The sequence below is a fragment of the Apis cerana genome, linkage group LG14 (assembly GCF_029169275.1).
Source record: "Apis cerana isolate GH-2021 linkage group LG14, AcerK_1.0, whole genome shotgun sequence".
Lineage (NCBI taxonomy): Eukaryota > Metazoa > Arthropoda > Insecta > Hymenoptera > Apidae > Apis > Apis cerana.
In genome coordinates, this window is record NC_083865.1 from 8,261,125 (window position 1) to 8,284,170 (window position 23,046).

At 39.8% G+C, this 23,046-nt stretch overlaps 1 protein-coding gene across 3 annotated transcripts in view; it reads left to right on the forward strand.

Moving 5' to 3' along the window:
* The window catches only part of LOC114577337 (zinc finger protein rotund-like), a 200,677-nt gene extending 178,663 nt beyond the window's left edge, over window positions 1-22,014 (forward strand). For all 3 annotated transcript variants that reach the window (XM_062084562.1, XM_062084560.1, XM_062084561.1), the window contains exon 6: window positions 13,229-22,014. In XM_062084562.1, coding sequence (XP_061940546.1) covers window positions 13,229-14,377 — 1,149 coding nt within the window. In that variant the 3' untranslated portion in view covers window positions 14,378-22,014. The remainder of the gene's footprint in view (window positions 1-13,228) is intronic.
* Window positions 22,015-23,046: the final 1,032 nt, after the last annotated feature.

Consider the following 23,046-nt stretch of genomic DNA (forward strand, 5'->3'; position numbering starts at 1 on the left):
ATTTAGAATTTAATTTATGCGGAATATTTCACGGATCAACCTGTGCCTAATATGTTCTATGAGTAAAAATTCGAGTTTTCTTCGTTGATATTTCACGAATTTTATTGTTTCATTAATGGGGCTAGTGATTATTTCGTGAATTTCGTGAATTATTTCGTGGCGAAAAAATTCTGAGCTCCATATTTTTCATCTTATGCGTGGCTTTGGAATAATTTCTAGAACAGAATTGGATCATGTCTCGATTTGCACGATTCGAAATCTAAAATTTAAAATTCCTTTATAAAGGGTTAAATCTAGTATGTTCTATGAATAAAAATTCGAGTTTAAGTGGATAGAGATTTTTTCTTCGTTCCATTTTGTAAAGAGACAGATGATTATTTTGTGAATGATTCGTGCCGAGAGAGTTTGAGGCCCCTCATCGTCCATATTTTTCATCTTACACGTGACTTTGGTTTGTGGATGTGGAACAGGATTCGAAATCTATTTAGAATTTAACTCTTTTACGCAGTTCCTCTCAGTATTAAACGATCAAACTGCATCTAGTGTTGTTTGAGTAAAAATAAGAAAAGAATGTTATACAAACGCTTTATTATCACGCATCGAAAAGAATTTGTGCCTCCATTTCGTAAAGTGCTTATCCCCCGTTACAAGCTCGACATCTTAGGGAAACTAAATTAATTATCATTGAACGATAAAAGCATTTGCAGATCTATGTTTATATATATTTATCACATCTTGTATACTGATTTGAAGGAAATATTGGAATCGATCAAATAACCGTTTCAATTATTCAATATTAATTAATTTGTCAATTTTTGAAAATTTTTAAATTAGACAAGTTCTTTCTTACATTGATTTCTGAATATATAAATATACAATCTATAAATTTAAAGTTGTTCAATTTATTTAAAAAAAACGCATGTCGAGTTTAGAGAAAAGTTTAATGGAAAAACGAAGTAGCAAAAAAATTAATAATACGAGAAATATATAATTAATCCATTCACCCTCTCCGTTTCGATTTCAGTTTCGCGTGGAATCGTCACAATTATCGTTACCATTCGACATTCGAGAAACGTTAACAACTGGTAATGGCTAAAGAATGATGGCTTGAAAACCTGTCAACCGAGACCACGGAGTTTGCACAATACCGTTCCTGTAAATCGTATGGCTTTGGCCGCAGGAATGGCCGCTTAGTCAGCAGCCTTCCTTTAATCGGAATAAATATTTCTCGAAACAATCGTTACGGAAACGGTGTGGCGGGAAAATCGTTGCACAAAGAGTCGATCGATTCGTCGATTATTTTCTCTTTTTCTTCCTCTTGACGATGCGTTTAATTAATAGATGTATTTGGGGCGGAGGAGGAAGCAAGTTCTTATCGGAAGGATATTGGAGAAAATATTCTAGTTCGACTTCCATGAATTTAACTAACGCGTTTTTGAGACGGTGGGGGGGAGGGGGTGTGATGGAAAGAGAGATTTGCATTAGACCGGGTAAATTTTAATTTTGGACGATAAGAAAGTTTGACGAGGCGTTTTATTTTATTTATAGGGCTGTTAAAAATTTCAGAAACACCCGGCAATTTTTATTATTTCCATGAAAATTTAAAAAAATTAATTTTATCTCGCGCAAGTTATCTTAAATATTCAACTTGTCAAATTGGAACAAAAACAAATAAATATTTCAGACAAATTATTATTAATCGGTTATTATTAATTCCATATAAATTTATAAATTCTCCCTTCCGTAATTTATAATTTATAACGCAGTTAATTTTGTTGAAAAAGAGAAAAAGAAAAAAAAAAAGAAACCAAGAGGAAGAAAAATTTATCATTATCGGTCCACGTTCGCATGGTAAAATTAAAATCACAAATCGGTGAAGAGAAATCGTTCCTCCTTCGACAAATATTTTCTCTTCGTGGAAGCCCCAGTTTCTACGTCGACGCGTAGAATGACGGATGACCGTGTGTGGGTCCCCTCCCCCCTCGGCCAATGGGCCCTTGTAGGAAGGTCCCTAGGAAGGAAAGAGGGCACGGTAAGTGCCTTTTCGAATTTTCTCCAGGATTGTTGCTAGAGATACGTGCCGGTAATCTGTCGATTCTTCGTGACCAGGAAACATTCGACAATTTCTCGGGCAAACGGGCCCCCTTTCATCGCAAGTTTCATCACCCCTCTGCAGCGTCCCTCTTTTCTTTCCTTTTTTTTTTTTTATTTTTCTTCTCCAGCCGGAAATTTGTTCGAGGAAACGAGGAAAGATGATCGATCGATCCTCTTCCTCGCAAAATTTATATTATTCTTTCTCGTACAAAGATCGTACGAAACTTTTTATCTCCCGCCACGTAGAGAGATGCCGAATCGTTTACCCCTTTGTCGCAGATTCGTCCCAACTCGTTGTCGAGCGAGTTGTTACGAATTAGCGATTTTAATGGTGAATGTTCCACTTTTTTTTTTTTCTTTGTTGTCCAGGGAATCGTTCTGCTGAAAAAAAGAAAGAAAGAAAGAAAAGAAAAGGGTGGAAAAAAAAGAAGGAAAGAAGCTCGACTTGTTATACGTACCCATGAAAAGATAGAACGAACAATTTCACGTTTTCGTCCTACATTTTCATCGCAAATCTCGTTTCTCGGAATAAATGTTCCCTTAGGTTTATTAAATAATCCGTCGTACAAATCCGTCTGTTATCCTTTCTTGTTACACCATTCTTTTTTTTTTTTTTCCAGTCCTTTGTTCCCTCGCTCTCAGGCAAAAATTGATTATTCCGTTTAAGTAAATCATCGTCGTAACGAAATTGTTCTTTGAAAACGATTTTTGTGCAAATAACATTTTTATAATATCATAGCGAATTTAATATTATAATAATATCCTTGAGCGCTCGCTTTAAATTTCCAACGTTCAATGCTCTTTGGAAATATAAACCGAACAATTATAGATATTTAAAATCCTCTCGACCCTTTGGCGAATGGAAATTTCTTCGTTCGTTCCCGAAAGGGGATCACGATTAATCATAATCTCCAATTTTAACGTGGAGAGTGTAATAATAATTAACCAGGTATGGGATAAAAAAATTTCCAGAAAGAATATAAAGCAAACACATATACATATATATAAAAAATACGTGTTCCGATACCGCGATTATTTAAAATTTTTTTATTAATCGAAAAGGAAAAAAGAAGGAGAAGAAAAAAAACCTCAAGATTTTCCACATCTCTCAATACTTTATTCTCAATTTCAGATTAATTTCCTAGTCAAAGGTCAAAAGTGGAAAATTTGACAGAAATTCGCCCCTTTGCTCAAGTTTCACTCGTTCTCAACATATTCTCTCGCTCAATTTTCCATTCTTCCCCACGAATAAAATTTTACCCAAAGACAACGTACTCGTGCAATTTTCCATTTTTCCATCGTATTATGGATCGGTCGAAAAGATTCAAAAGTTCGAAAGAGAAGAAAGTTTTGCGTACAATTAAAAGAAAAAAAAAGGAAAGAAAGAAAAAGACGCGGAAGGAAGATCCGTTACGCGAGAATCCACGGGATTGGGCCGGTGTTTTATTGAATCGCGGGTGAGAAACGCGGTTACGGAATAACAGATTGGAAGCGAGCCGGTTTGGGAAACGGGGCGGCCCGTTTCCAAATAAAATTTCCACCGGTGTACACGGTCGGACGTCGATGCAATTATCGCGCATCGAGCGTGGCCCGACTCGGTGACACGTTTCGCCGCACGAAAATTTCTATCAACAGGTTGTCACACCGGGGCTGGACGCGGTTTCCAAACGGCCGGGAATCACTTTCACCCCCCGCGTGCTTTCGCTTTCCCTCCCTCCCTCCCTCTCTTTCTCTCCCCTCTCTCCCTCTCTCTCTCTTTTTATCCGCGATAGAAATTGATGCGTGGCAGATCGCGTTATTCGTTAAATAACCGTATCGATTCTGTGTGACCGCGATGGTGATTCGTTTCACCGAGAATTCTCTGTCTCTTTCTCTTTTCGACCATGATTTCGTTCCCATCGAGTCGATTCTAAAGGATCGGACGATTGTTATCGTCGCTCGGTATTCGGTGGGGAGTACACTTTCGTTGCGAGTTGAATTTTCTGAATTTTGAATACTCCGAACTGCTCTTTTCAAGCTGAACTCGTGTAGCAAAATTATTGGATATAAATGTGAGTGCTGGATTGGAATGAATTTTGATTCGAAAATGGGAAATAAATTTTAGGGGATATTCGAAATATGTGAAATGACTTTGCAATCGTTTCATTGCAATCATATAATATACTTTGAATTTTTCTTTCAAGAATCCTTAAATTTTGAGGAAGAAGAATCCTGAAGATTATCGAAAAAGATACTCATCCGAATCTCGCACGATAAGAATCTTTTCTCCGCCATTTCCTTTTCCCTGTTATGTTTCCTAAATCTGAATAAATCGAAGAAAAGAAGAAGAAGAAGGGAAAAAAAAAAAATAAAAAGAGAATTCGACGTCCAGATTGAATAATCCGTGTTTACGTTCAATTTCGTTCGAAGAAGTTTGAAAAGCAAGATAATGATTATCGGCTGTCTGGTAATTTTTCTCAATTAACCAGTCTCGTCTGGGTCTCATACGTGTAATTCGTCTTTCGTGCAAAAACTCGATCCCGATTTCGAAACGATTGTTCCCACAAAGTTTGAAGAGTTTCACGCGAATAGTTTCCGCGAGGGATTTAATCGCAAGAAGGGACAATTTTACAAGGGGAAAGTTTGGGGGGATTTGTTTGTGCGCGACGTGGCGCATATATATTCGCCTGAAATCGAATATGCACGATCTTTCCTCAATTACCATTGAAGGGGGAAAGGATCGATCGCGATGAATACGTGATTTTTATCGAATCATTTCTTCATCGTTTTTATTTATACTCTAATATATCTGTTCGTAGATCCGGTTTCACTCGTTAATCGTAACAAACAATTTCGTGGTTTCCGTTTATCGCTAATTAAAACCTCTTGTAACGTCTTGTCGTCGGTCGAGAGCGAAGAAGAAAAAGAACAAAGATAAATAAAGTGAAAAAAATATATATATATTTCGCCGGACGAAGCAAGAAGTTGATTTTAATGCGGTAATAAAATAATTGCTTGATATTTTATAATCCCTGTAGAGTAAGAGTTTATCTGTAATCAGTTTTCTTCGCGTTCCATACAACTTTTAATTTTAATCCTTTCTTTTCCTTTTTTTTATTTTACGGTGGAGGAGGAGGGAGAGATCGAAGATAGATCGATCCGTGAATCTACGAAAAATCGATTCTCTTTTTTTTCTTTTTCTTTCTTTCTTTTTTTATTCCTTTCTACCTCGCGACCCTGACGACTACCGAATGTGTTCTCTCGCCAAGTCATTAAGGTCGAATATTTAAATTGAATTTACGAGTCCTGGCCCGAGGCTACGCGTAGGATTGGAGATGTGGATGGATCTGCCTACGATATTTCTCGTGCAACAGGAAATTAAACGAGGATTAAATAATCTCGACTGTCCGACTCGAGAACTTTGGTCAATTTTTTGGCCAGACCTTGTAGCATATTTTGAAATGTCGAAAGAAAGGATGTCGAGAGAACAGATATCGGAGTATGTTGTACGATTCTTTCCCGAGACAATTTTTCATTTTTCTTTCTTTCTCGAAATTCAGTCATAGCCGAATTTCGTCTTATCGATCGTGACATCTCGTGACACGAATACGAAAAATCTCTCTCTCTCTCGTCCCAATCTGCAGGAATTGCCAAAAAATTTCATCGTGGATGACTCGTCCGGTGTAACCTTTCGTAGTAGACGTGTCGGAATTTTCTTAAATTGTTGCGAACAATTTCTGTCCAGACGTTTCTTAAATCCAAACTCATCAATTATTCATGAGGATTCTAAAATTGCGGAATCCCGAGAATATCGACACCTTCGACTCGCTTTTGCGCCATTAATTACACAACTGTTATACAATTAAATTCTTCTTCTCGTAATAACTTCCGACAAATTTGTCAAAAAATTATTTTAGAAACGATCCATCCGTTAAAAAATCTCGTTGCCCGCGTACTCAACGTGAATTTTTTCTCGTCACCTCTGAATCGTTGAAAGAGACAAAAATTCACGTATAAAAAATTAAGTAGAAAATGATTAGAAGGCCAATTCCATCCCTCGTGGAACGATCCCACGCCGTTTTACCAAATTCTAGTTCGTCGACCAAGTTGCCACTGAACTTCTTCTCGGGCGAAATAACTGTTAAAAAAGGGGGCTGGGGAGGGAGGGAGGGAGGGAAGAAGGCGGGGAAAAGGGGAAAAAAAAAGAAAAAAAACTCGGCTTCCCCGAGTCGATCGATCAAGCTCCCTAACAGTCATCAAGAGACGATTTCTATCCCGAGAAATTGCCGCGAACGTGATTTCCTTGGTTCCTTAAACGTCGCGCCGAGTAAATCGTGGTCGATTAATCAGTGAATTACAGAAGTAACGGCTGCTCCTCGACGACCTCGGCGACCACCGACGTTTCGCAATTAAAAGCAATTAATTTCTCGCACGATTTTTGGGATTCGTCATTAGTATTTTTCATTCTCGAAGCCGGAATCCAGAATCTTTGCCCCGTCGTCCTTTTCCAATTCACGCGTAAAACTTGTATATTTCGAACGTGCGCAAGATTTTTTGGAAATTAGAAGATGAGACTAAAAGTAGGAGAGATTAAAATATAGTTAAATATTCCTTGGGGTATGTAGATTAAATCGAATCGAATTTTCCACAATTTTTCAATAAAATGGAAGGAAGTATATATAAATATGTGGAAAGTAAAAAGTAATTTTCGAAACGAAGGGGCGACGTAAGAGAGATCGAGAATTTGGATTAAAATTAATTCGATGAGTCGAGATTTTTCCACTTTTTCTTTCTTTTTTTCTATAAATCGAATCTTTTGACAAATTTTCCGGACAAAGTATTCTCGAATTAAAGAAACAAGCATTGATCAATGGGTGGAGAAGTTATCGGGTATATATCACGTTTTTCGTTCTTCTCCATCGAAAATGAATCGAGAGGAGGAAGCGAAGGAGCGATGGATTTCGAGTTTTTTTTTTTTTTTCTTTTCAGGGTCACGTCCAAATGCTCCTATCAATTAAAAGTGTCAATTTGTAAGCCAATGGCGCGTAATTTGCATCGAACGTCGACTGGAATTATTTACGAGAAGAGCCTTGAAATACACTAATCGCTCATCCCCGACGACGTAACAATTCGCGCGAGAATAATATTTCGCACGAGTCGTAGTTTTTTCATGATTTTTATTTACGTATCGAACGATCCTCTTCGATGTACACGTTTTTTGCGAAAAAGGAAAAAAAAAAATTCCTCTTCTACAAATAATTCCTTCAATTATTTTCTTTTCCTCAACAGATTTAAGGTTTCATTCATTAATTTTTCTGTTTCATCCGGTTGAATTTGTCTTTTCCGTAAAACGGTTAAACGATCGTTGATGGGATTTCTAGTAGGACGGAGGATTAAGAATTTCTCGAAAGTAAGACACGGAGGTCTTCAGGGTTAAAAGACGAGGAGGAAGAAATTAGTTCAGCAATAAAGTTCCATCCATGGAAGCGACGTTAATTAGCCGGTTTATGATTGCTTTTCTCTATGCTCACGTTTACAAATGCTTATCTTTCTTTTTTCTTCTTTTTCTTCCTTTAAATCTTCGTCTGGAAATGACGTTCTGGAAAAAACCCGACGAAACTTTTTTTTCCCACCGCCTTTTGTATCCGTCCAAAATCTTGCCTCTCTATGATCATCGGGCTATTTTTGATTCCACCAAACTTGTTCTCTTGATTGTTCGCAAAAAAAAAAAAAAAAAAAAAAAAAAAAGAAAGAAAGGAGAGAGAAAAAAACAAATGGAAAAAATAAAATTCTAGCAAAAAGAAAAAGAGAGGGGGGGGGGAGGAAAAAAAGAGTGAAAAAAGCCAGAGAAACACAAAATTCCCATCTTCATTAACAAAGGAAGCATCATCAAACGAATCAATTTTGCTTGTCCAGTCCAGAGAGAGCGAAGGACCATTCATTTTCTCTCTCTCTCTTTCTCTTTCTCTCTCTCTCCCTCCCTCCCGTTACCAAGCGTAATCAACTCTCGCGTTGAGCAGTTTTTAATCGACATTCCGCGTGATTCGAGCTGAATTTCCTGCTCGATTCCTTAATCCTCTCGATTAATTGGTGGGACTGGGGCTGGCAACCCGGTCGAAAGAGAGAGGCCAGAAACAACTATACACGCACACACACACACGCAGACGCACACGCACGCACATATACATACAAGGAGAGGCAATGTGTATAACGTATAGAATGGGACGAGACGTAGAAGCGAGATGGACGATCGAGTTACGTGGGGCCCCGAGTGCGAACTTGACACCAAGGCAAGGACGCGTTTCGAAAGGAGGAAATAAAAAAATACACGCCGGGCCCAAGCCGTTAAAGAACATCAGCAAGTCAGCTGTTGAAGACGCACGCAACGACGCACGATCGCCGAATAAATCACGGGTAAAAGGATCGCAGACGGTGCTGAGTCGAGGTCGAGTCTAGACTCTTCCAGACTCTTTATCCATTAAAATTAAGGAGGAGGAGAGGAATCGCGAGGAACAGACAAAATAACGGTATTCGTATTCCGAGATTCGTTTCCTTTTTTTCCTCCTTTTTCTTTTTCTCTCTCTCTCTCTCTTTTTTTTTCTTTTTTTCCTCGAAGAAGCGTCTTAGCGTGGCGAGGAATTCGGTAGGATTTCGATTCTCCTCCAGGGTCGTTTTTCTTAAGTTTATTGGTAAGGTAGATTGGTTTGATTAAAGGAGTTCGCGATAAAGGGGAGATTGTTGCACGCTTTGCTCCCGGTTTTTTATTCCGCTCGAACGGAACGGAATTTCTAATGTTAAGTCAATCGGGCTTTCTTCGATCTTGATTCGATCTTGATCGATAATTCGTTTGTTTCTTTCTTTTTCTTTTTCTTTTTTTTTTTTCTTTTCACGATTTTATACACGCGAAAAGGATTTCTTCAATTAGTGAGAATTATGCTGTATTATGTTTTTCGATCTCTATATTATGATCTATATTCTTATTTTCCTGCTCAGGTTTATGTAACGCCGTTTCGCAAGATCCGAGTATAGTTACGAACGATCAATTCTCTTTCGTTTTCCGATACGTATCCTCGATATTTCTCTCTCTCTCTCGGCTCGAGTTGAAACGATTATTTTAAAAAAAAAAAAAGAAAAAGAAAAAGAAGTCGGAAACGAATCGAAATTGTGCTTTTGAATGCGAGAAAAGATTTCAATCGTCGGTTTCTTTATCTAAGAGAACAACTTCTTTATTTAAGAGAACAAGAATTCGTCGATTTTGAATGATTTTGTAAATTTTGAAGATACAATAATGAAAAAAAAAAAACAAGGTGAAGTTTAATTGAATATTTTACTCGAAAAGAGATTGAATGTTTAATGCTATATGCACCTCCTACGATCATAAGCAAAATTGTAGGATGAAAAAATTCTCATCTCTAACTTGTGACATAATTTGTCACAAAATCCCGAGCCCGGCCAAGAAACGAAAATAAATTTCTCCAACGTATGGTATAATAGCTATCAAACGCGGAAACGGATATTTGCCGCAGATTTCCACTTTCGACGAAAGAAAAAGCGCGAAACGATAAACCGAAGAACAAAAGACGAACGAAACAAGCGCATATCCCGGAGATACATTATATTCCCACCACACCGGCGAACCACGTGCACCAAAGTAGCATCCATGGCTTATGAAACATCCCGTCCACCTCTCGGCTCTATTTTACTTGTGCCCCACGGCGTTGCATCCCTGTGAACCCTTCATCTCCGCTCCTCTTCAAATAAGCCTCTTCTCCACCCTCCGCCCCGGCACCCATATTTTTATCTTCCCTCTGCAATCCTTTAATTCCACGACCTCATCGTCCTGCCTGTCCCCTGTACTTCTTCTGTAATCGTATTTCCCTCCGTGTCTTCTACATTCCATTGGAAATGGCCTTTGGCTCGCCTCTGGCCGAAAAGAAAAAAATAAAAAGGAAAAAAGAAAATTGCGCGATACCGAGACTAAGTTCTTTGTAATACAAGAGATTCTCGGTTCACACGTTTCTGATAGAGTATACGTCGGGATCAAGCTTCCTCGTGAGTCTCTCTCTCTCTCTCTTTCTCTCTCTCTTCCCTCCCTCTCCCTGCCTCTCTCTGTTCACGCACACGAGATTATCGCGCTTGATCTCTCGCGCATTCGTTCGTTCCGCTTCGATCGTTTCACGATTCCGTTTTACTTTAACTGACCGTGGTCGAAATTTTTTTTTTTTTTTTTTCCTTTCGAACTAGAAGAGTTTACCTCGTTTCTTGGATTATGAATCAAGTGGCCGATCTAATCTACGATTTGTGTCATCCGTCATGGGATGGGAACGAACGTATTTTTCTTCACACTCCGGAAATGAATGTGCGAATTACGTATTTCGTTCGAACGTTGCGAAATTGTCCAGGTTGAATTTTCTATACGCTATAGGAAGATCTTTTTTTCTTTTTTTTTTTTCTTTTTCGAAACAGACAGACTTATTTAATATTTCTGATATCGCGAAAATTGTTCTGCGGAGTCTAGCCATCAGCTCGATCTCCTCTCCTCTTGGCTTGGAAATATTATCATAACGGTTGTAAAAATTCGTAACGGTTCGACAATCTTCACAGCCTGGAGGCTGGCTGCCTCCGTCGTCACTTTTGCCGGATCAAAGTTTGGCGACTGGCGATAATCCGCTCGAGTTTCTTTTCTTTTTTTTCTTTCTTTTTTCTTTTTTTTTTTTCGGTGACAAGTTTGACCTAATTCGTCGTTCGTCGCTCGGCTTCTTTTCGAAGATACGATAAACGAGATGGAAGAAACGCCTTTATCTCGAGGAAAACCCCCCTCTCCTCTCCCTTCTGTATGTTCGTTTCTATAAGTGTTTTCTATATATAAATTGCGTGAGAAATATTATATAAAGCTATTAAAAACTATTTAGAATGGCGGAGAAAGTGTATACGAGCTATTGTGCTGGAAAATATTCGAAAATACTCGATTATTTTCGATAGGATATGCACAAGTTGTTTACGATATATATTACAAAATCTTTGATCGCTTATCTTTCGTAATTATTTTCAATTATGCATTATGACGCGATAAAATTGAATTTTATTAAAACTTAACGCATAATTGAATCGCTATTCGTAAAGCTGTTTTATTTTTACACTCTTACGAATAATGATGCTTCATTGAAATAAACTTTTTAAGGTCTCTGATTGAATAATTTAATCATTCGAACAAATCAAAACTCGTCAAAATGGCGGATTTTTCCCGTCGTCGAAACCATGAATTTTTGACGAAATTATACAAACATCATTACGTATACCTAATGCATTTAATACATAATTGAATCGACTCCCGTTTACCCCAAATTTATCGAAGCATTCCTCGTGTTATAAGCAATATAATTGGAAACCGAGTTAAAGGATCGATCCTTTCCTTCGAAGATCAAGATCGTTTGTTTCGTCGAGGCTGGAAAAAAGTTGTATCGCGTGTCTCCAAACGATTAAACGGGATTATTAAGCAAGAGCATCGACATGGACGGGATCCTCGGAAGGCCACGGATCGCGACTATGATCCCGGGGCGTGGCGCAGACCAGATCCGAGAAAGGAATCCGTCGTTTTACGTAACAATCTCGAGCGGATCCGCAGACAGGAAACTAACCCACCACCACGTCATTTCTCGCGTGTCCGGGATAGTTTCCACGATTCGATCGCTTTGATCGCTCGTCCCTTGATCGGTCGCCGTCCAACGCCTTCAACGATCCTTCGAACACGCATCGTCGCGACTCCTTCGATCTTCCTTCGAGGAATCCCCGCGCAATACACGAATCTCTATTTTTCTTTCGGTCGTACGATCGCAGCATCGAGATTGGCGGATCAAAGTTGAATCGCGACGATGACGATTGCGGAATTAAAGTCGAGGGAATGTCGAAAATCGGGGCGGAAACCATCCACGGGACAAAAATTGCCCTGTCGCGCGATCGTGGCCGATTCGTGGAACGAGCGGAAGTCGCCGCGACTTTGTTTCCACGCGAGAAACGTCCGTTTCCTTCTCGGGGTATCAATTAGATCGGACAAATTAGAACACGATCCGAGTCAATATTGATATCGAGCAGGAGGAGGAGCGGTAATGAGCGGCGTTGCTCTTTTCTCTTCCCCCTCCCTCTCCCTCTCCCTCTCTCCGTCTCGCGACGCGCAACAGGGAGAGAGAGAGAGAGAGAGAGTGAGAGGAATATAAAAAGAGGATAAAAGGAGGAAAAAAAGAAGGAAGAAAGAGAAGGTAGTAGGTATTTAAGGCTACCGACGGGCGAACTACCACTACTACCATTACTACCGTACAAAGAGGAGCCGAGACACCGAGGGCAGGTACAAAAAGGGGCGCGGGGCGAAAGACGGACAGAGACGAAATAAAAAGACGTGGAAGGGGGAATTAAGAGAGGGAGAGGGAGAAAGAGAGGAGGAGGGGAAAGAGAGAGAGAGAGAGAGACATCTGTATGCGGTAGCTATAAAGCCAGTCAGTCAGGTATGCCTGGAGGCTAGGCCATGATAGACAAGGTCATCCTCTCCCCCCTTTACACGTATGCTCCGGCTACCGCCAATCCTCGTTTACATTTATTTATTTATAAATATACCGCGGCTCTTGGCTAATGCGCAGAGAGAGAGAGAGAGAGAGAGAAGGTAGAAGGGGGAGGGCATAAACGACGGATAAACGACGGACAACGATGTGGAACCCCCTTGACCCCCCGTCGTGGATCGCCTCTCTCTCGTTATTCGGTTAATCGCGGCGCAATAGACGCCGCGAAAAAAGGCTACCGCCGTTACCCGTTCTGTTCGATAACATCGTTACTCTTTCGCACGAGGCAAAGTTCCCAAGGTAGACTTTGCCTCCTCGTGTCCAGTGCAGTGGATTCCCATTCTTTTAATAATTCATTGTTAATCCAGAGACTAGAAATATACGGATGCCGATCGTATCTAATGATTAAACGTTGTAAATATAACTTTATTTCATTGCATACGTTCATCGCGCAAAAATTATCTCGATCATGGCATAGTAGTACACTTACACTTTCGAGTCGAGTTTTGTTTCTTTTCTTTTTCTTTTATTTTCTTTTTTTTTCCCCCCTTCTTTTTCTTTACTTTATTAATTGACGAATCGGTCGGACGATTGATTGTTCGCAGATCTTCGGTAGCAAGGCGGACCTGCAGCTCCACACGCAGATCCACATGCGCGAGGCGAAGCCGTACAAATGCACCCAGTGCTCGAAGGCGTTCGCGAACTCCTCGTACCTGTCCCAGCACACCAGGATCCACCTGGGCATCAAGCCGTACCGCTGCGAGATTTGCCAGCGGAAGTTCACCCAACTGAGCCACCTACAGCAGCACATCCGCACGCACACCGGTGACAAACCGTACAAGTGCCGGCATCCAGGCTGCACCAAGGCGTTCAGCCAGCTGAGCAACTTGCAGAGCCACTCCCGCTGTCACCAGACCGACAAGCCGTACAAGTGTAACTCTTGCTACAAGTGCTTCTCCGACGAGCCCAGCTTGCTCGAGCACATACCGAAGCACAAGGAATCGAAGCACCTTAAGACGCACATCTGCCAGTACTGCGGCAAGAGTTACACCCAGGAGACGTATCTTGCAAAGCACATGCAGAAACACGCGGAGAGGACGGACAAGAGACCTCCTATAATCGGGACGGGGCTGAGGCCGTCGATCCACGCGATGGCGGCCCATCATCAGGACCACTACTGGCCGAAAGTGAGCCCGGACTCGGTAATCAGCGATCTTCACGACCGGTTGCCCCATCACCACACCGACTACCATCAGAACCAGAACCCAGAGATGCTGTTGCCCGGCCACGGCCACCGTGGCGAGTCGATCGAGAACGATTCCAGGCAACAGACACCTCAACCGGGCGCCAATCACCACCCGAACAGCAGTTCGGCGTTCACGCCGATCTCCTCCATCTCGATAAACTCGATCTCCTCCATGCAACACCCGTTGAACCCTCTCAACCACCTGCACTACCCGGCCAGCCATCATCCAGCCTCGAGGCCCTACCTCTACGAGGCGTTCAACTCGACGCAGAAATCCTCCCCAGCGTCCTCATCGTCCGGGGTCACGTCCGGCACGACCACCAATCAGAACGCGACCTCGTTCCCCAATCAATTGATCAGCCTCCACCAGATCAGGAACTACGCGCATCAACCTAACCTCGGCAACCTAGGCAATTTAGGGAACCTAGGCAATCTGAGCAATCTCAGCAATCTGAGCGCGACGATGGAGAGTCACGCTCTCCTAGGCGGACTCAAGGAGAAGCAGTAACTCCGGCTGGTCTTGGAGATTAGGAACAACAAAAAAAGGAGAAGAAGAAAAGAAAAGAAAAGAAAAAAAAAGAAAAAAATCTATATCGCTATTTCTCCTCGATTTCTTTTTTTCTTTATCCGCGTACACTTGGTGTTCCATGTTCATCCCCATGTTCGTCCTGTCGTCTCCCCCCTCCCCCCAAGTTTTTCAAGAGAAAAACCTGCGCGAGGGGCCAGCCAACTCGATCGACGCGTCTCATCTACGGCGAGAAAAAATTTTTTTTTTTTTCTCATCCGCCGATAGACGCGTCGATCGAATTCGCCGCTCCTCGTCGCCCCGTCTCTCTCTTCCCTCCGTTTTTGTAAAAAAGATCCCGTAGAAAATTGTGTGACCACTTTTTTTTAAAAAAAAAAAGAACCTTGTTGTTGTACGATGCGTGCAAAATCGTTCCTGTCTTTCCTTTCTCCGAGCTCGGGTGACCGAGGGTGGCCAATCGCTCGAGGATGATCGTTAGGTTGAAATTTTTACTTAGTTTTAAGTAAAGAGATAATTAATGAAGGATTTTTACGCGCGTTGTATCCGTACACATTCGTCAGTTGTACGTATAAGAAGACACCCAGGTTTTCCTATTTCGATAGGAAATTTTCTTTTAAACGATTATCTTTTTTTTTTTATCAGTTAGCCAATCTCTTACCAGTTAGTCAAAGAAAAAAAAACCCTTCTCTTTTCCGAAGAATTCTAAACAAACGAGAACGATCGTGTGGGGGGAAAAAGAAAAAAGAAATCCTATCGTTCCATCCGGTGAAGTATTATTAATCTTCTCGAAAAGCATTCGCGAGACGAATGCAAATCGGCGACTTTTAATCGCTCCATTGCGACCGTGCATCCATGCATGAAGAACGAATATTAGAAAGTAACCCTGTTCGGCGCGGTATCGATCACGGCTTCCCATCGATCCATCGTGAATCGGCAGGATCGATCGAGCCTCCCCAGTGTAACCGGCCGTTTAGCCTGATTAACTTTCACGTTCGTGAAGTTAGATAGAAAGTAGCTTGGAAAGATAATCGACGGGCGTGTTTCTCGATGTCCTCGGCGAATAGTCACCCAGACAGGGATCCATGCTGGCACAGAAATCCTGACGCATTTCCTAGTGAAACTATTTTCGAGGGACGTCCCACCCGAGTTCCAACCGAACACTTTTCCTCCTCCCTTCGAAATTCATCCATGAAAGGTCTCCTTGGGGTGCGAATATACATATATATATATATATACATATATATATTTCAGAGAGTAAAACTCTCGGGAAAGTTGAGATTATTTTTCGCAAGTAAGAAAAAAGTACGCCAAGAGTGATTTTGTTCCAACGATAATTTTTATTCTCGTCCTGAAAATTCTAGTTGGCGAAAAATAATTCTCGCGCCCCAAGGATGCGTTAACGATAATTTTTCCTTCAAGGTAATTATTCCTCTTGTATTTTTTTCTTTATCTTTTTTCCACTTCTTTTTTTTTCTTTCTGGTATACTTGATGACTCGGTGGTCCCATCGACGATCATGCAATCTGGTGTCAATGAAATTTTTAACTCGATTGGCGCGTATCTGTCTCTCTGGCGCGTACGTACAATTTTCGTTTACGATTTTTTTCTTTTTCTTCTGTGTTAAAGATCCGTGGAATTTTGATTTAATTTTCATGGATTTCGTTATCACGACGACTCGTAGTGGTATTTTTGGTGTTTTATCACTTTGGGGCAAGCGACTTTGCTGGTTAGCCTCGTTACACGTACGTGATACGTGTGTAAAATATCTCCGTGATACCACTGCTTTTGACCCTTTTCCTCTATATTCCATATACGGTAGAATGTATTGGCTTGCGTTATTGGCTTAAATTACAAAGCTGTCGTATAACTTTATTATCTCTATTGAAATATTATATTTCGAAAAGTACTCTTCTTCCAAAATTCCAACTGGCCAACAGAACGCGAGGAGTCGCGATCATAAACAAACTACAAGAATCCAATCGCAAACCAATGAATTAAACGAGTTAATAGCTCTCGAGAGCGACGATGTTTTTACGTTCTGTATTAAAAAGAAATTGATTTAAATTATAAGGTCGTAAAGTTCCCTTGATTACCGGTGGAGAAACGAAAGAAAAGCGGGGGAGGGGGGGGAAATCTGTATAACCGACGAGAATCGATGGGACCGCCGACAATTCCGTTCTTTTCGCTTTTCTGCCTCCCAGGAGCATCGTACGTAAGAGGGAATAGCAAAGCCAGGAGAAATCGTGTCGTGGAGTAGAGCTATTTTCCAAGGGGTGGCTCACCCCCTGAAACCGGTGCAAGGGGGTGGGCATACCTTTCTGGGTCGAGTGGACGTTTCGCTCGCAACGGGATAATTAACGAAGCGAATGTGTGTATGTGTGTCTGAGAAAGCCGGAAACTCTGCTGTGTGGTGTGTGTGTGTGGTGTCTGTGTGTATGTGTGTTTATGTGCGCGCGTGTCTGCGTGTATATGTATGTATGTATGAGCGGGTGGAAGAGGGGTAAAAAAAAAAGAAAAAAGAGGGAGAGAAGAAAATGGGAGTCTAAGCATCACACGCACTTTTTAAAAAAATAAATAAATAAATAAATAAATAAAATAGGAGTTACACACGTACACACATCGAGGGCACAAATCGTGTGAATACCTTTGAGGACGAAAGGAGAAGAGGAGTGTATCAGAGAGAGAAAGAGAGAGGGTGCAAGAGAGAGAGAGAGAGAGAGAGACTTAGAATAGAATTGACGACAGTGCCACGAAATAATTAAATGTGAAAGTAACGGAGATAATAGAGAATATAAAAAAAAAGAGAAAAGGAACGAGGAGTAGTGTGTGTGAGAGAGAGAAAGAGAGGAAAGATTGAAAACGCGAGCAACTACACAGGCGCACAGAGAAAGAAAGAAATAACGAAAGAGAGAGAGAGAAAGAAAGAGAGAGAAAGAAAGAGAGAACGATACGGAGAACCTCCTTGTATATAGTTATTATATAAATATATAAATATATATATATATATATATAAATAAATGAATAAATAAATATTATATATTATTATTATTAATTGATTAATTAATTAATTGATCGATATTCGGTAGGTGCATAAGGGGAAAAAAAAAGAGAGGAAGAGGATATAGACTCTACTGAAGATATTCTAAGTACCTTGTCTAACGAGAAAACAGCGAAAAAGAGAACGAGAGAGTGTGTGTGCGCGTATGTACGTATGCGTGTGTGTTATGCTAGGGATGATCGCGTGTATGAGAGAAAAAAAAAAGAGAGAGAATGGAAAAAGAGAAGAGAGAGAACGAATGGAGAAAAGGGAGGGAAAAGAAGTAAGCAATCGTTGCCCAAAGTTATTTACGATAATTTTTCTTTCTCTTAAGAGCGCGTTTCCGTTCCGTACGTATTCGCGGTTACGACCAACCTCGACGATCGGTCTTCCTTCGTTTTTTTCTTGTTTCTTCACCCAGTTTTTTTTTTCTTTTCCTTTCATTTCGACAGTCTATATAATAATGTAAAATAAAGCGCGATCGTCGAGGTCGATCGAACGAGCTATTTAGAAAAATTCGAGGCGTGAGAAAATTCGCCGGCGTAGCGAAGAAAAAAAAAGGAAAAAAAAAAAAAAGAAAAGAGAGAAGAAGAACACTGTGTACTATAGATAATTTCTTGTTACGGCGCCGCCAGTGTTTCGTTTCGTGACTCTTCCTCTTAATCGGTCTTAATCGATCCGCGAGGTACCAGGGTTTATGAAAAGATTTTTTTCTTTTTATTTTTACCATATTTTCAAACAATCTAACAGAACCTACTATTTTTTTAATTTCTCCCAATTTTTCTTTAAACGTGAACTTAACTCGAACCGCTCGTTCCTCCTTCCGACGAAAAAAAAACGAAAGAATTATTCTTGTTCATCTCCGTCCATCCTCCAGTTCGATGGACGAAAAACAAAAAACGAAATACAAAATTTCCTGCCCCCCTTCTCTCCCCGCTTCTTCCTCTCATCTCCTCTTCTCCCTCCTTCTCGAAGAGAGGCGAGGAAACGAACACGAAACGCGACACGATCGGCGCCCCACCTCTATGCTCAAGTTGTTTAAAAACTAATTAGTTTGTTAACTAAGAAAAACGAGCGAGTGACCAAGAGCGATCGATACGATGTACGAAAGTATTGATAGGGAGAGTGCGTGAAGAGGAGAAAACGAGGAAAGAGTTTTTAGTTTAATAATTTCGCGTGGAAAGGACACACAGCCCGATCGCGGTTTCAGGCACTTTCGTCTCGTTCGTCGACTCGTGTTTTCCCCGTCCTCGGTCTAGCGTGAGATCGTTAGATCGATCGAGGATGCGATCCAAATGCGTAGAACGCGAGAAATGGAACAGGAGGCGGGGGAACGTCGCGTCACGGGGTGAATAGCGCACGAAGAAAATCGAATAGAAAGGGAAGAAGGGGACGGTGTATTTCGGGCAATAATAAATATCGAGGAAGAAAAGAAAACGAAGGCGATCGTTTTTTTTTTTTTCGTTGATAATAAAATTGAACACAGGGGGGGTGGGGGTGGGGACACGGGGCGAGAGTGGTGGAATTTGTTTTTTTTTTCACGGGGGTGTGAGTGGTTGTAAAACGAGCGTCGTTGTCAGGTCCCCCCGCGCTTTAATTGTGATCTTATTTTTTTTTTTCTGTCTATCCTTTAGTTTCCATTTGATGATTATTTTATTATTATTTTATTAATATTATTATTAATATTATTATTATTATTATTATTATTATTATTATTATTATTATTATTATTATAATTATGATTTCGTTTAATAAACTGTCACGTTAAAAGAACACCGCACTCTAACTTGTGGAAGGATGAGAAACGCGCTGAAGGATGAGAGACGCGTTTTTCTCTCTTCCGTCACCGTTATCATCTCAGTTCCATCCACCATGAGTGAACGCCACCCCCTTCAATTCGAGAACCCTCTCTCCTTTCTCTTCTCTTCACGTCGAACGATGCAAATCGTGAAGGAATTCCTGTATCCTTGTAACTTTACGTTTTTTTTTTTTTTTTGTATTGTATATTTCTTTACAGAACAAAGGTTCTTCCGTTTATTTCAACACACGCAAACACATGTTTCTCGAATATAAAGTGACAGCGATTGTAATTTGATTTTAGAGATTAAAGTAGTAGGGGAGGTGGTTTCTTTTTTTTTGTTGCAGAAGAACCTTCGTGCAAAATCTTTTTCTCCTTCGTCTTCCATGATAGATTTTTCCAATTTGTTTTTTCTTTATTATTATTATTACTATTATTATTATTATTATTACTATTATTATTATTATTATTATTATTATTATTATGATTATTATTATTATTATTATTATTATTGTGTACTTACCACGTTTACTTTCTTTTATATTATTTTTTTCTTTTTCTTTCTTTTTTTTTATCCCACAAAATTCGCAGTAAGATGCCGTCCATTATGCTTTCGGAAACTAACGAAGACTACCAAGGGATGCGGAGGATCGATCGTTTACGAGCGCAACTTCCTCACCTCGTTGGCTTCGAGTCAATGGCGAAAGGAATTCCGTTTTTGCGTCATCGTGTGTTGCACCGCGCGGATTTTTCTATCGCGAATCACGTGAAACATTCCATGGTTACGATGAAATTTATAGATGATTACGAAAAACTCTAATTCTCGATCGTTCTTTCACACTCCTCCAATAGAAAGAATTATTTTCATAAACGCTGTCAACGTAATTAATGTTTCTCGAAATATTTTGCGAGATTTTAATCGACAATTGTTATTAGATCCTCGACGAGTTTGGCGAATAAGAGTTTCTCCTTCGAATTCAGATAACGATGATATTGGATTCTGTATCTGTTGTTGTACCATTTGAAAATTTTAACAAATGGAACGTGTTTTTAATATTTGTAGAATGCTTTTTCTCTCGAAGAACGATCGAGAATTCGCAACGAATACAATATGTTTCTCGCTTATAGAACCATCGATCCTTTTGATCCCCGAATAATTAGTTCCTTTAAAAAAAGAAGAAAAAAAAAAAGAAATTCATTAATTTTCCGGCAAAAAAGAAAAAAATTGATCGAGACAAAATATATATACGCGAATCCGAAAAGAACGGATAAAGAGGAACGCTTGCGGTCTTTCGACCAAATGAACAAATTATCGTTGATTGATCGATGATAAAAAAAAAAAAAAAAAAAAAAAAAAGAAGAGAAAGAAAATTGCAAGCATTCATAATTTTCTTTTCTATCGTACGCTATAGAGGTTCGTATTGATCGAAATATATTTATGATTCCACTTATGGGTCCCTTTAACCCTGAAACGTAAATTCAATTCGATCTTTCGACGTTTTCGCCGTTCGTGCACGCGATTTCGTGAAAAATTGCTAGAGTGATATACAACGGATATATTTAATCTTCTCTCGATTGTGATAATAATTTTTTGACTGATAAACGAGAATCGGAAAGACTGCCTATTTGTTTTTTACCTTTTATTGAATTGTTAGGGACTTGTAGTAGACTGAGAACTTCTGCGTGATGTTTCTTGATCGATTGTTGAGGAAGAAGGGGGGGAGGGGGAGAGTGATGCGGTGGGTGATGAAGAGTTGCGAAGCGACAAAAATGGAAAACTCTCTTGTATTGTATATTCGGCTCGTCCGATCGATTCGTTTTATTAAACTCGTTACGTAAACGATTTACCAGGAACGAGGAATAAACGATCGTAATCGTTTCTCACGTTGATATTTTACATCGAAATTTCTTCAGGGTTAAAGCGACTGATGAAAAAAAAAGAAGAAAAAAAAGAAAAAGAAAAGAGAAAAAAAAAGAAGTCGACTTGAAACGTTTCTATTACTCGTTGTAATAATCGTCAATTTTCGCGCTTTAGGAAAAAGGAAAGGGTTGCGAGTGTGCGAAGGCAGCACACGTGTGTGTATGTGTGTGTGCGTGTGCGTGCGCGAGAATGAGTAATAAAATAAACGAAGGTGTGAATGAGGATGTAAGAGAGAACGAGAAAGAAAAGGAACAAGGAAAGAGAGAGAGAGAGAGAGAGAGAATGAAAGAAAGAGAGAGAATGGAAGAGAAAGAATCGAGAGACTCTCACGTATATAGGCAATGTAAGAAAAAAACGATATATTGATTATATTGCGTGGTACGAACAGAACTGTGATATTTTATTGTATAAATTTACGGAGAACAAAGAGGAGAGAGAGAGAGAGAGAGAGAGAGAGAAAGAGAGAAAGAAAGAGAGAAAAAGAAGAAAATGAAGAAAATATGAAGAAACACAAATCTCTAAACGGATATACTTATATTATACGGTAGTAGAAACGCGCGCGGGATATTACTGTATTTTACAAAGAAGTGCATCCTTAAGCCATTTGAAAAAAATAAATAAATAAATAAATAAATAAGAAGAAAAGAAAGAAAAAAAAGAAACAGAAAAAAATGAAAAAAAAATGAAGAAAAGAAGAGAGAGAGAGAGAGAGAGAGAGAGAGAGAAACGCGATCGTACGCAATCGCGTGCCTAGCGCGCCAAGCCGGGTATCCCTTTTCGAAGATTTGAGTCGCTTCCGCGTTTCTTTCTTCGAACGCGGAAGTTTCACGAGGGTGTAAAAAAAAAAAAAAAAAAGAAAGAAAAGGAACACGCGTAAAAAAAGAGCTTTTTTAATAATTAAACGTTGGAAGCTTCTTAATAATAAAGAGTTGCCCTCCTGTCCGGTCCATTCCTCAGCTTTGAAAGGAATACCCAGCGATTTTCGGGGCACGTCGTGAAAGCCCTAGCGTCTAATCGTTTCCTGTTTGTAAAGTATATATATAGATATATAATATAGATATATTATATATGAATTAAATGTTTGATAAGAGGAAGAGAGTGGGAGAGTGTGAGAGAGTGAGAGGGAGAGGAAAGAAGTGAGAGAAGCGGAAGAGCGACACGATCAAGATCCGATTTCGACGTATTCGAGAAAGAGATTTTAAGAAAAACACACACACAGACACACACGCACACATACATACACACACAAACACGCGGTAAAAACAAAAAATAATAATAATAATAAAAAAAAATATAAAAAAAAAAAAGAAAGGGAGAAGAAGAAGCTAACACGGTCGTACACAAAATACCTACACAAATACACATTGTTTAATAGAGTTTATATAGAGAGTAAGAGTAAAAAAAACACGATGAAGAAATTACATCTCTGTAAAGTTTCGACGGAGGATCACGTTTTTTCGCGTTACTGATCGTCCCTCGCCCGTGTCCCAAGAATAAAATGAAGAAAGAACGTCGAAGAATATACCATGTTTCCTAATCCCTTGCCGATCGAGAAATAGATGAGAGACAGAGAGATGATCGAGAAATAGAGAGAGAGAGAGAGAGAGAGAGAGAGAGAGAGAGAAGGGAAAAGAAAAGAAATGAATGAATTTCGAAGGTAAAGAGAAATTGACTGGTTCGGTTTTAATATTGCTGTAAGATATTCGCAAAAGGGTGGTTCCTTTTTATATTCGGTTTAATATTGGATATTGAGACGTTCGTATTGCCGATGTTAAATATTTTTCAATAATACTTCGAAAGATTGCACGGATGTAATGTCTTTTACTTAAATATGGTGCTTTATGAAGATACTATTGAAACGAATTAAGGATGAAAGCGAGTACGATAAATCTTGGG